This window comes from Hydra viridissima, unplaced genomic scaffold (assembly GCF_058129835.1).
Source record: "Hydra viridissima isolate aposymbiotic clone 2 unplaced genomic scaffold, HvirCarnegie_v1 scaffold_11, whole genome shotgun sequence".
NCBI lineage: Eukaryota > Metazoa > Cnidaria > Hydrozoa > Anthoathecata > Hydridae > Hydra > Hydra viridissima.
In genome coordinates, this window is record NW_028324310.1 from 2,350,420 (window position 1) to 2,364,512 (window position 14,093).

Sequence of the window (14,093 nt, forward strand, 5' to 3'; positions counted from 1 at the left end):
GGAGATAAAAAATAAACACAGTTTTACCTTGTCTTGCTTAGCCAAAAGCAAATTTTTTTCGATTTGGTTATTTTCAACGACCTGAGCTTTATAAAGAATTCGAGAAGCATCTATTTCATCTTTGAACTCCAACTCTTGTTCTATTCTTTCATGCATATGACGCTGCTTTAATAATGCCAAAACAAGATCTCCAGCATTTTCCAGATTGTTCTCATCAAACATTTTTGCAAGATTTGAGCTCTCGTTTGCGCGAAGCTAAACAATAGAGTATTGTCGTTCGCAAAAAAACAACAGAATATTCTTTACATTTATACATGTTTCCATCAAAATAGAAAGTTTATTACACTCAACTATCGAAGAAGAAACAAATCTAATAGATTCATTTAGCTAAAATTAAAGGTGCCTTAATTAACAGAATGCACCTGGTTTTTTTTCCTTAATCAAAAAAAGCAAATTTACTTGGTCATCAAGCAACACGTGTCTCTCCTTTCTTTCTTTCAACGCTTGCTGCTTAAGATCAGCTTCATGGCGTTTTGATAAAACTTCTAATTTTTTCTTTTTCTTTTCTGAAATTTTATCGGCTAACGTTATTAACTGGCGGTTCCTCTCTGAATCCATGTTTCGTTCTAAATATTCACGTTGTTCGTTGTATTGATCCAAAAGACGTTTCATTTGCTCTGCAGACAAACTTTTTTCTTTCGATCCCAGATCAGCTTTAAAACTCTCTTGCTGGGCTTGAAGAGCCTTTTTTTAGTAAAATAGAGGTCTTCAGTCAACAAAACATTTTTTAAAAACAAGTAATATTGACATGGGTCGGTAATAAATTTATTATAGGTATTAAACTAATTATAGATGTTAATTATTATTACAGGTATTAATTGTTATTATACAATATAAACAAATGCAACCTAAATAAATTCTATTTACTAGAGTTTGTAAATTTACAGAAATACGAACTGTTACCTTTGTTTTCTGTTCTTTCATCTGGTTAAAGATAAAATCTTTCCCTAATTTTTCCTCGTTTGCAAACTCTTCTTCCAGCAATTTTTTTTCCTGATACTGTTGCATCATTAATTCTGCTCGTAATGCTTCATGCTCAGCCTGTAAGGCTTCCTGAGCCAAAACTTGATTAGGTAAAATTGATATGTTTTGAATTGTTTGGATGTTACCTAATTCATTATTCTAAAAAGAAAAAAGTCAAATTTGTAAAAAATGTAGACATTTACGTTTATTAGAAATGTAATCACTGCCAGAAAAACAGTGGTTAAAATCATTGCGTATAACTAAAAGCTTGATTAAACTAAAAACAACACACTGATATTTCAAGTAGTATTTGTCTTGTAGCATTCTCTTTATTGTTGTCACATCGAACTTTTCTTCTAGCTTCAAGCTTTGCTCTAAGAGCTGCTTCACTGTCTTTTTTCATTTCGTCATACTTTTCATTTATTTTTTGCTGCTCGTCTAAAAAGCGACTTAACATAGCTTGTTTGTCTTCCTAAAAAAAATTTCGAAAAGGTCTCAGTTGTTCTTCATTAATGCGCAAGAAAATTTTAAAAGCAAACCATATAAAACTACAAAACTACAGGAAACCGTACCTCTGAAAGATGGTTTTCATGGAGCAACCAGTTAAATACCTTCCTTTGTTTTCCCAACTCTTCCTGCATTGCAAGATCTGCTAAAATAGATGTTACTGCGGCAATTTCAATTTCAGATTTCTTTAAGACACTAGATTGATTGTTTAAAGGACTTTCACTTTCAAGTTTTAGTTTTTGTTTAATTGCATTTCGAAGAGCAACCCCTTTTTCATGATCCTAAATTGTGTTAAAGACTGATAATTTAATATTTAAATTCTACAAAATTTTTATGTTAGCAAACATAAAATTAAAAGAGATATTTATATTAAGAAATTTGGTGGACTTACCAACTTTAAGCGATTTAGCTCTTTCTCAATTACAGGTGTTAGCTTTAAGTTTGTATTCATTAGCCTATCTTCCAATTCTTTGAACTGTTTCTCTGTCTGTTCTTCTCTATGCAATTCTTCTTCCTCTTCATAAGCTTTCTTGAGTTCATTGAAAAGATTTTCATTAAAATTTGACAGCCTTTCAACAACTTCTTTAACTTGTTGCTCATTAGGAGGCTTTTGAGCAACTTCAACACCAAGCTCTTCTGCTTCTTTTTTAAAAATTCTAGAAATTTAATAGTAAAAAGTCTAAAACTACAATCTTTTATAGGAAAAAAAAAGTCTAAATATTTCTAAATATTAAGAAAATATACTTTTGAACATTTGAAAAAATATTTCCAATTATTTTATTGCAGTACCTTGATGTATTTTACAGAATGCACCTTGTAAATTGCAATTTAAAAATTTGCAAATTCAAATGAGCAACATGATTGACATTAAACCTGTCATTAAATTTTAAATGAATTCTTTTAGCTATTCTTAGCTAGTAATGCAGTGCCAAAGTATTTAACACACAAATTTGGGTTATGGCTATTAGTATATCTATTAAAATGTAACATGTTAAATTTTAATACCATAAAATGCTATAGATGCTATATGTAGTAATATATGTATACTGCTACAGTGTATAAATATTTTTTACTTGTAGAGTGATTTTTTTCTTCCTAATCTTTCATCTGCTAACTTGTTTGTTAGAGCCTTTAACTGACGGTCTTTAAGTTCACAAAAGATTTTAGCTGCTTTCTGCATCTTTTTAGCATGTTCATCAACAACCTTGAATTGCTCTTTTTCATCAATAATTCCTTGCAATTTCTCCTGAATTATATTTAAACAAATAATTTTTATTTTCAAAGACCTAATTTTGTTGCTTTATTGTACATTTATGTAAGTTAATACAGAATATTTTAAACCTTTAACTCATTTTGAATTTCTTGAATAGCTTCCTTTTCCTTATTCTGAATATCATTAAGTACAGACGAGATTTCTTTTGTTTCATTTGCATGCAACTGATCTTCTAACTCTGCTGACTCTATTGAATGCTTCTCAATCAAAGCTTTAGCAACCTCATTTTTCATTTCATCAGTAATATCCTTGATGCCAATAATACTTTTGATAGATACTGTTTTAGTATCTGGTGGCATTCCCAGTTTTGCTAATTTGACACGAGACAGGATTTCCTCTGCTGAGATGATTTCATTGTGTGGTATTACATTTAGAGCAGATACATTGTTTTCAAATATATCTGCCTTGCCCTCAACTCCACCTCTCTCATCATCAGCTTCAATGAGACCACCAGCATAACCTTCAGGTGCTTCTACAGTAACCAATACCTCTGATGGACCTAAATAAATATTTCAAATACAACTTAAATATAAAAAATCTAAAAAAATTCAAACAGAAGTAAAAATCCGTAATACAAATAATTCAAATTGAACCATCTAGAGTTTACTATGCATTAAAAGAAATACAAAATTTGATTTTCTTTGTTTTGATTTTCAAAGATTGAAACATGGTAATATATAATAAATCAAAGTATTTAGTTAATGAAGGTATCAATACTACACCTTGTCCATCGTATTCTTTAACATTAAACAAATCAGTAGATTGGGCCATGTCTTCTGAAGCGATAAACATTGTTGAAGGTTGGTGTGAGAAACCAAATTCAATTCCCTCTTGAATTGGGAAAGGTCCATTCTCTTCTATAACTTTTATCAGCTTTTGCAGCAAAGTCAACACTTCATGATTGGACTTATCTGAGTAATAACTTGATTCTGAATGTGTAGCAGGCATAAAGACATCATAGTCTCCAGCGTTAAATGTTTCATTGTTAAGGATTTCCTAAATATTAAGTGTTAATAAACTTGAAAAATTTCCTTTTAAAAAATACCTTGCTCTATAAATAGAGATAAAGGTTTTAAATGAGTTCATTTATTTATGGTTATAAGAAAATTGAGCAAAGCAAAACCTTAATTCAATGTTGCTGTCTGAGAAACATGCATACAGTGAAATACAAATACAGTAAGAAAAAAATGGATCTCAATAGACAAACAAATTATATTAAAAATAAAATGACATATTTTAAATTGGGAATGAAAACTCTTGATTGTTTGACTTGCAAGCTTTACAATCCAAAAAATCAATGCCTTTTTTAATATCAAAGATTAGTTAAGTCAAAAAACTAAAAGTCTATGTGAATTTTAGCTGACCTAGAAAAAAGTGTAAAGCAACACAAATACAGACATTTTTATTTGAAAAAAACTTTATATTTAATCAAATAACTAATGAGAAAATGAATGTTTAAAATTTCACTCATTTGATATTTGAGTGCCTCAGATTAACATGAAAAATTTTGTAACTTTAAAAAAACTTGCAAAAAAAAACCCACTAAACTTTTAACAAAAAGTAACCAAAATCTGAACTAACCTTAACAAAAAGTAACCAAAATCTGAACCCCCCCTTACTTTGAACCCCCCTTACTTTGAACTAACCTTAGCTTCAGCTGCACAAAGTTTTGATTTTTCTCTAGCATACTTCAACGAAGCTTGTTGCTGGTTAAGCAATACAATTAGTTTTTCTACACCATCATTGACTTTACTTTCCTCAACTGATGCATCTCCCTCAACTGATGCATCTGCAATCTAGTTTCATAATTAACTTGATAGATAAAATTAAAGATTAAAAAAACGACAAAACTGTTAAATTAGGATGGTGTGGGAGGAAACAAAGAGTTATCTATTGCATGTAAGGCCTAGGAGTAGCTTTTAAAGGGTTCACTATTATCTTTCAAACTAGCCACAAAAAATAAACTTTGATATTTTAAAATGCAATATTTCTTTTTAATTATACTTTATGTTTTAAAAAGTAAAGCCCATGCCTTTTTTTGAGAGAAATTTAACTTTTTCTTTCCAGTATTCAAAAGTTTGATTTCTTCAACTATTTTCAAATGGGTTTGATGAACATATTCTTCCCTCTGGTGCTCAAGAGTGTCACATAAAGTTAGCATAGAAACAACTTCAGGAGGTAGTGCAGAGGCATGCTCCATGGTACAGTTAGAACGGCGCTGCAACTCAATACTTTTGTTCTTGTTTAGTTCTTAATGAAAATTATATTTTTATATATTATAATCTTATTTTTATGTTTATACATTTTTTATGTTTGCATTTATTAAACTTTTGAAATAATAAGAAACTAAAAATCAGAAAAGGGAGGGGAAAATAAATTAAAATACCTTCACATAATGAATACAAATTCTTTTGCTGCATTTGTGCTGAGGTTTGTTCATTCTTTAATAGATGATCTAAAATAACTCTTCCTAAAAGATATATATCTGCTTCTTGCTTTGTTTGTGATTTCCAAAACTTCTTTCTGGCATTAATCTCATCATCTAAAATTTTCACTAAAACCATAGGAGGTTTCTTTTTCTTTTTCTTTGAATTATTTGATAACAATGGTTCAGTGATACCAATGTCATAGTTGTACTTAACACCTATGCAGTGAGCATAGTTTCCTGTTATATTATCTACAATAAGGTCTCCTAACAGTATTGGTTTTAAGCCTTCTCCTAGAGAATCTTCAACTGTTCCACCTAATGGAAACCAACAGTTTGTTTCCTTGTTTTTCTCTATACCTAAAATAGGTACAGCAAGATTAGAACCTGAAGGATCTTTCATCATTGTACCAACTAATATAGGTAGAGACAGCCCTGTTGATGCAAATTCATACATTCCTGGACTGCCCCCAGTCTCTGCAACAATTGAAGCTTGTTTAATGAGTCTTACAATGTCATGTGCATCTCTTATGAACATCGTCTTTACTCTGGATCTAGATTTGCTTAGGTCTTTAAAAATGCTTTCTAGAATCTTGAGTTCATAACGGCTGCCTAATTTATCATTTGCTGGCTCAGTTAGCGCACCAAGTACATCAAGAACTTTTGACTCATAATACAATTCATTTACATCTAAAAGTGCTCGTTCACCCCCATTTAATTGTTCAATTTGCCAATTATTCAAATCAGAAAGACGAGCGCTTGTTACTTTTAAATCTTTCTTAGAAAATTTATCAACAAAACTGTCATACAACAACACTGGAAAAGACGGGTCATCTCTGATCATTCCCCCAATTGGAACAACATCACCTGTGATATTACTAATTGTGATTCCAATTATAGGAACTGGAGTAGATAAAATGGGATCAACAAACAAAGAACCTATTTCAATAGGAATCATTAAGTTTGTTAAGGGGTCAAGATAAGTTCCACCAACTGGATAGGCTTTCCCTATAAAATGAGTATCAGATTTAATAACTTTTCAAAACAAATGTTTATCATGCTGTTGTTTTTTTTTTGTTGTTTTTTTTTAATATAAGAAAAATTGAAACTTTCCCAAGATTATTTTCAACTTTTCTTTTTGGTTTTAACCACTATTTATTAACAATGAAATAATGAAGCAGCCAGGTAGAAGATAAAATATATTTATAAAACTTTCACCTGTTACAGGATGGATGGTGATTCCTAATATTGGTACAGTTTGGCCTGTATTACCATCAATCATTGGGCCTAAGTATACTAGATCACTTTTTTTCTGCACAGGATGAAACTTATTAAAAACAGGTTGCCCAGTTTCAGGATTAATTGGGTAAGGTATGTATGGTATGAGACGAGTGCTTGAGTTTGATGCTTCTCCATTTGAACTATCTGATGTGAAGACTAACTGCATAGAGACTGGGTCAAAAGAAACATTTCCTAAAAATAAAATGTTGAAATTGAAATTTTCCTGTTTTTATGTTGAACTTTTTGAAATTTGAAAAGTTTTGCTTTTAAACTTTTTGTCCAAAATTTTAAAACTTTTTTAAATGAAACAAATATCATAAAATATTTAACATTTTATTCTAAAATTTTAATTTTACCTTCAATTGGAAAAAGTCTCCATGTGATAGGATGTAGAAAAAAACCTTTAGGAACATCCACACTTGTAACACCATCAGCTAAAAGCATGCTCACTTCACTTGAGTTGGGTATTAACAAGCCAGTTTTATTATCATAAGACACCATGTTATTACTCTCAATCAAAGAACCATCACTATTTAAAACATAATCCCTCTGTACAGCATTACCATTACAGTCTAGCATAATTGCACCCATACTCTGTGATATTATACCTAATGCCCCTCTCCTCTTTGCTTCATTTGATAAATCAGCATTAAGCTTTTCAACTAATGTACACACTTGACTATTGAGCCTGAAATAAAAATAATTAGTTGTTAGTAGTAAAAATAATAATAAAAATAACAACAATAGTGAGTAAAAATGATATTACTTAATAATAATAGTTAATAATAATTAATAATTAATAATAAACTAATAATAATACTAATAATAATAATAACAATAATAATAACAATTATAATTATTATTACCATCATTATCCTCATCCTTATCCTCATCATGATCATCATGATGATCATGATCATCATGATCATCATGATCATCATGATCATCGTGATCATCATCATGATCATCATCATCATGATCATCATCATCATGATCATTAAATATTTATTATTATTATTATTATTATTATTATTATTATTATTATTATTATTATTATTATTATTATTATTATTATTATTATTATTATTATTATCATTATTATTATTATTATTATTATTATTATTATTATTATTATTATTATTATTATTATTATTATTATTATTATTATTATTATTATTATTATTATTATTATTTTTATTATCATTATCATTATCATTATCATTATCATTATCATTATTATTATTATTATTATTACTATTATTATTATTATTATTATTATTATTATTATTATTATTATTATTATTATTATTATTATTATTATTATTATTATTATTATTATTATTTATATTATTATTATTATTATTATTATTATTATTATTATTATTATTATCATTATCATTATCATTATCATTATCATTATCATTATCATTATTATTATCATTATTATTATTATTATTATTATTATTATTATTATTATTATTATTATTATTATTATTATTATTATTATTATTATTATTATTATTATTATTATTATTATCATTATCATTATTATTATTATTATTATTATCATTATCATTATCATTATCATTATCATTATTATTATTATTATTATTATTATTATTATTATTATTATTATTATTATTATTATTATTATTATTATTATTATTATTATTATTATTATTATTATTATTATTATTATTATTATTATTATTATTATTATTATTATTATTATTATTATTACATTACTATTATCATTAAACTGTTAACTATTAATTTTTATTCTTTTATCATTATCTTAATATCAATTTGAAAAAAGCAGCAACAATAAGCATACTGTTGATGAAGGTCTTTGTTGTAAAAATCTTCATTGGAACTATTCCTATCATTCCAATCATTTATCAAACGGTGAATTTCTCCAACAGTACACATAAATGAAATTTGATGCTTTTCACGTTCACTTTCTTCTTTTTTTAAAATGTTGCTTTGGTCTTCTAAAACCTTAAGGAATTTTGAACCAAGTTCTTTTCGTCTTTTTAGTTCTTCATCCAGCTAAAAACAGGTTTACTACCATTTAAACTTCTAATACTTTTAACTTTTAACAACTTTTACTTATAGTTTTCATCTTAAATTTATTTATTTAAAAATGTAATTCAAAATGTATTAAAAAAAAAAAGAAAAAAAAAAAAATCAAATAAATTTTCCATTTTTTCTTTAACTTAGAAATAAACCAAAAAGGAAATAAGCAAATATCAAAAGATATTACTTGTGCCCTCATTAAGTTATACAACTCTAAATCTGCTGGTGTTGCTAAGATACTGCTCACATTAAGGTTCAATTTATTTGCCCACATTCGTTTAAGAGAATCAGTTTGACTGCAAAACATCCCATATAACTGTTTTACCTGAAAGAATTTTATAAACTGAAATGAAAAAAACGTTTCTCCTAAGAAAAGTCTTATTTGAAAGAAAGAAGATTTTTTACTTTTACGAAACAAAATATATTTTATATTAAAAAAAATGCTAAAAGGTTAAACTTATTTTTAAGTTTTAATGTAAAAATGCTGAACCTGGTTTTTTTGTCTTGCTAACTCTGCAGTTATTTCACAAGTTTGATTTGCCAATGTTGCATAGTACTTTTTAGTGCTGAACATATCAATATCAATCTGGTGGTCATAATCCCAGTAAGCATCACTGCTAAACAATTTTGATTCAACAGACATTTGTTTTTCTAGTGGAAAAAAAAAAAAAAGCATTTTTATTTAAAAGAAAGTGAAAAAATATATTGAAGAAAGAAATAAAAATAATAATAACCTGTTGCATCTCTTTCTGAAGCATTATAGCATTTAAAATCCTCTGACGCAATATGGTACTTTTTCTGCAGATGAATAGCTGCTCCTTTGGATGAATAATTATCAAAATCATAAACTGATGCTTTTTGTCTACTTTTTGAGTCAAGATAAAGGCTCTTCCTCCAACCATAGGCTTTAAAAAAGAACTAAAAAAAAGATTAAAAAAAACAACTCATAAATAAAAAACAAAGCTTCAATGCAACACTTGGCAATTTTTTGGATCACAGCCCAGATGAAATTTAGCTACTTACTAGTCCTAATGTAAATATTATCACTAATAGTAGACCACCACCTAACAATAATCCAATAACAAGCCAGTCCGGTTTTATCAATATCATAGAATCAAAAGCAATTCCATTTTGAACAATGCTTCGAGGCGTAGTAGGAAAAAAGGGACCATCTTCAATACATTGTGACCCAGCAGCCATCACTCTGACATACTAGAAAGTTTAAATAAAAGATAAGCTACCAAATCTATGTAAAACAAAACATAACTCAATCTTTGATATTCATTTATATCATTTATTTTGTGGAAAACATTTCACTTTTTTCCTCAATCTACTTTTAAGCATAAAAACTCAAGCATAAAAAAGTTTTTATTTTTACCTTTAGAAAATTAACAAATTTTGTAAATTAGCAAAATATCAAAAACTGTTAATGCATTTATATCGTTCATAAGCTATTATAAATATCAAATTTTTAAGTGAATAATCAAACCAATTGTACAAAATTATGTCAATTATGCCATGAAGAACATAAGCTTAATTTACATCATGACGTACCATTTTTTGATCATTTGAAGAGCTCATCTTAAATACATAAACACCTTCAGTTTGGAATCTGAATGCAAACACATTTGGAGTACTTTCTGAATGTTTGAGCTGCTTTGCTAAATCTTTAAAAGCACCGAAATCAAAGCGCGGGTTTGTATTAAATAAATTGCTCTCATCATACTGAGGAAAATTCTTTTTAGACACACCAAAGAGCATTACATCATTAAGATGAAGACAGACTGTTGGGTTATTTATACCAATTAGGGCAGGCTCTGTAGTGGATCTACGCTTACGAGAGCTCATCGATTTTGCATCAAATACAATAGTGTCTTTTAGAAAATTTGTAGGTGGATCATAAACTCCAAGAAAACCTGAACTTCTAGATCTTATAAAAGGAATAGAATAAGCTTTACCATCAAGAGAAGGGCACTTATCAATTGAAAAAGCTGATTTAAAATTAGGAGCGTGCATAAATTCTCTATGCTGAACTTCATACTAAAAAAAAATATTTAAATTGGATTTCATAACAAATAAAACCTTAACTAAAATATATACAGTATTGTCAACTCTGTGGCCATTTAATTAAAGTAGGGGTGTTATACCTGTGTATGAGAACTTAAAACATGATCATTTAGGGAGAATGGGCTACACCAATACTTAAAAACTCCAAATAGCTTCTTTTTTTTATTATCTGTAATTGTTAAATTTAATCTTTATATATAATTAGGGTTTGCAATTAGTCTTTTAAATCTTTGAAAAATAATATTGTTTTACAATATCATATCTTCTGTGCTATAATATACATAATGTGTTATAGCATTGCAAAGTTTGTTTCCGCCAATGAGTTGAAAAATAGATTTCGATTTTATTCTGACTACTCAAAAAATTTTAACATTAATATTAATTAGTTCAAGAAGTGAATTTACTTCATTCAATATATTTTTTTAGTGTAGTTAAGAATTGTGATGTATTTATACAAATAAACCTTAAAATTAAGCTTACTAATTGTTTTTGTATGGAAAGTTTTTGCTAAAGTGTTTAATTATAGCTTGTAAAGAACTTTTATAAATTATAAATTGTAAAGAACTTTTCAAACACCACAGTTAAAACTTATGTCAACCAACACTCTATGCTGATGGTTAACATTATTATCAACTGTGATGCCAGCTGAGAATTAACAGTTAATTATTGTAGGAGATGACCAAGTTTTGTGGCTTAGATTCACATGATACCTCCTGGTTTGTTAAACTTCATACATAAAGCCTTTTAAATCATAAGGAGAAGAAATTCTCAAAACATGCAGAGGGTAAATGTTCTTTTTTATTGCACAGCTTTTAACCTATTTTATCTTTGCTGTTATTATCATTTTTTGTTTTTCAAGTACTTTAAAGATTCATCATTTCATAAAGATAAGAAGGATAAAAACTAAGAACTTAAACCATAAAAACAACAACAAGAACTTACATAACTTCCATTTTGAGAATTGATTCTGATTTTTACAGGGTCTGTACAAACATACTGCAGCCTATTGTGTTGTGCAACTCGACATTCTTGATTACAAATGCTCTCAAGATCATCTACTTTGCATAAACATAAACCAAGCTCATGATTGAAGCCAACAAATTTCTCCTTGCATACCTTTTAAATAAATACTTCTTTATAAGCTTTTTTTTTTCAATTTTTCAAAAAATCTAAGTTTTCAAAAAAATTCTAATCACTTTAAGTGTAACATTTATGCTAACCTCTTTACAGTATGTGTTCCAACTCTTTTCATCTAAACACTTCCCATCTTGGTTTCTCCACTCTCCTTCCCCACAAATATCATAAAGCTTTTGTAAGCAATCAAGTCCATGCCCTTCTGCCATTTCATACCCATTCTCACAAATGCAAGATTGATCACTTACCTTTAACATGGAATTATCTTTTTAATAACCTCTGAATGTATACACATATATGTCATTTTCAAAAAGTCTTAGGAATTTACTAATACTTTTTATTGCATAATAACATAAGAAAGTGTGTTGTTTCCATGTCAAGTAGTCTCCATTATACCTAATGACATGTTTACAATAATCATATAAACATTTCAGTTCCATTTCAAATCAATCAGCTGATAGTGACCTAAACCACTACAGCATGGCCTTTTTTAATTCTTCTGCACATATAAAACTAAGTTGTCAACTAATCAATGTAACATGTCCTGATCTAAAACCCCTGATCTAAAACAAAAAGACAGGTTTTTCTTGATGTTTAAAGATTTAAAATATCTCTCATAACATGATTTTACGCAAGCAGAAGTAATTAAGGAGGCTGCCCAAGGCCATTACTAATTAATTGATTTGAAATGGAACTAAAACATTTGTATAACTATTGTAAAGATGTTATAAGGTGTGGTAGAGACTACATTACGTGGAAATAACATGTCTACTTATTATTATATATTAAAAAATAGTTGAAAAGACTTTTTAAATATGCCAAATATAAAGCTCATCCAACTTTATAGAATTTAAACTATAATTCAATTTAATAGTATATGTACTCTATAAGATTGAACATATAGCTTTATATGCATTTAAAAAAAATAGTTGAAAAGACTTTTTAAATATGCCAAATATAAAGCTCATCCAACTTTATAGAATTTAAACTATAATTCAATTTAATAGTATATGTACTCTATAAGATTGAACATATAGTTTTTTATGCATTAAAAAAAAAAAGTAAACTGTTCATTTCTTAAAAAGGAATTTTAACAGTTTATGTCATTAAGTTAATGATTAAAAAGACTTTCAAATTTTTACTCACAACAAAAACTCGATGTAAACCTTCACATAGACACTTATCTTTGCCTCTTAAGGGCTGTTTTGCTACATCACCACAGGATCGACATACATTCTGAGCAAAAAGATTATTGAAATGATGAATAGGGCATAATGTACAATTTAAAATGTCAGTTCCAAACTCATGCTCATTAAAAGTTCCTTTTGGACATGGACGTGGTACTTTATCACCAGCTTGACAGTAATAACCAGATGGACATGGATAGGTTTTGCCTAATGCTCCATTAGGTTGATCACTAATAGCACCTAAAATTGTAACTTTTTTATGTTAAATATCAATATGGAAAATATATTAGAACTAAACTGAAATATTATAGTGTTTGCTATTACAGCACCTTCTAAGCATATAACACCAGGTTTGCAAACAGTACATGTAACTCCATTTCCATATGTTCCTGGTGGACATATCTGGCAAGTATCAGCAAAACTCTTTCTCAATGCACCAGCCCTTTCATAATAACCTTTAAGAATTCAAAAAACTTATAAAATGAGCACAAAATACAAAAAAAAAAAAAAATGGAATGAAGAAAGAAGGCTTTTTTTAACAACAATAATATATCTAAATTTTGGGGAGAGAGAGAATGTGGGTGAGTGGAAAACATTTTCTTAACAGGTCCTATCATGTAAAAATTTAAAAAACAATAGCAAAGGAAATTTTTTACCCAAAGAGCAAAACAATGGAATAACTGAGCCAGGAGCTTCTGTCAGACAGCCATCTGCACCAGGACAGTAATGTCCTGATGGACAAGGAATTGGAGATTCTGTTGCAATTGGACAGTAAGAACCACTTGGACAAGATATTTTTTCAAGAGCACCAGGGCAATAGAATCCAGCTTCACATAGCTTTGGAAACACAGTAGAATTTGGACAATAGGTACCATTTATGCATGGTATTGAGGTTACCAATCCAGCTCTAGGACAATAACGCCCAGGTGGACAAATCACGCAATCGCTGATATGACCAGCACCTGATGAATTTAGAAAGGTACCAGCAGGGCAGGGTTCTGGAGACCTTGTTGCAGAAGGGCAAAAATGGCCAATAGGGCAAAGATTCTGTTTATAGTTGGCAGTACCTGTTACAAACCAAAGCACATTTACTTCTTTTTGTTAACAAATATGAAATACT

At 28.4% G+C, this 14,093-nt stretch overlaps 1 protein-coding gene across 1 annotated transcript in view; it reads right to left on the reverse strand.

Annotated features, from left to right (window-relative positions):
- The window catches only part of LOC145191340 (uncharacterized), a 49,623-nt gene that overhangs the window by 3,823 nt on the left and 31,707 nt on the right, over window positions 1-14,093 (reverse strand). Inside the window, exons 38-62 of the mRNA XM_090067759.1 lie at window positions 13,630-14,040; window positions 13,303-13,428; window positions 12,933-13,213; window positions 11,873-12,034; window positions 11,595-11,768; window positions 10,140-10,625; window positions 9,609-9,797; window positions 9,320-9,503; window positions 9,076-9,236; window positions 8,773-8,910; window positions 8,344-8,558; window positions 6,866-7,197; window positions 6,447-6,701; window positions 5,190-6,236; window positions 4,836-5,053; window positions 4,450-4,599; window positions 3,526-3,799; window positions 2,872-3,302; window positions 2,604-2,776; window positions 1,922-2,186; window positions 1,596-1,811; window positions 1,316-1,495; window positions 964-1,182; window positions 460-744; window positions 28-255 (exon numbers count right to left, since the gene is read on the reverse strand). Of these exons, the coding sequence (XP_089923885.1) occupies window positions 28-255; window positions 460-744; window positions 964-1,182; window positions 1,316-1,495; window positions 1,596-1,811; window positions 1,922-2,186; window positions 2,604-2,776; window positions 2,872-3,302; window positions 3,526-3,799; window positions 4,450-4,599; window positions 4,836-5,053; window positions 5,190-6,236; window positions 6,447-6,701; window positions 6,866-7,197; window positions 8,344-8,558; window positions 8,773-8,910; window positions 9,076-9,236; window positions 9,320-9,503; window positions 9,609-9,797; window positions 10,140-10,625; window positions 11,595-11,768; window positions 11,873-12,034; window positions 12,933-13,213; window positions 13,303-13,428; window positions 13,630-14,040 (6,800 nt within the window). The remainder of the gene's footprint in view (window positions 1-27; window positions 256-459; window positions 745-963; window positions 1,183-1,315; window positions 1,496-1,595; window positions 1,812-1,921; window positions 2,187-2,603; window positions 2,777-2,871; window positions 3,303-3,525; window positions 3,800-4,449; window positions 4,600-4,835; window positions 5,054-5,189; window positions 6,237-6,446; window positions 6,702-6,865; window positions 7,198-8,343; window positions 8,559-8,772; window positions 8,911-9,075; window positions 9,237-9,319; window positions 9,504-9,608; window positions 9,798-10,139; window positions 10,626-11,594; window positions 11,769-11,872; window positions 12,035-12,932; window positions 13,214-13,302; window positions 13,429-13,629; window positions 14,041-14,093) is intronic.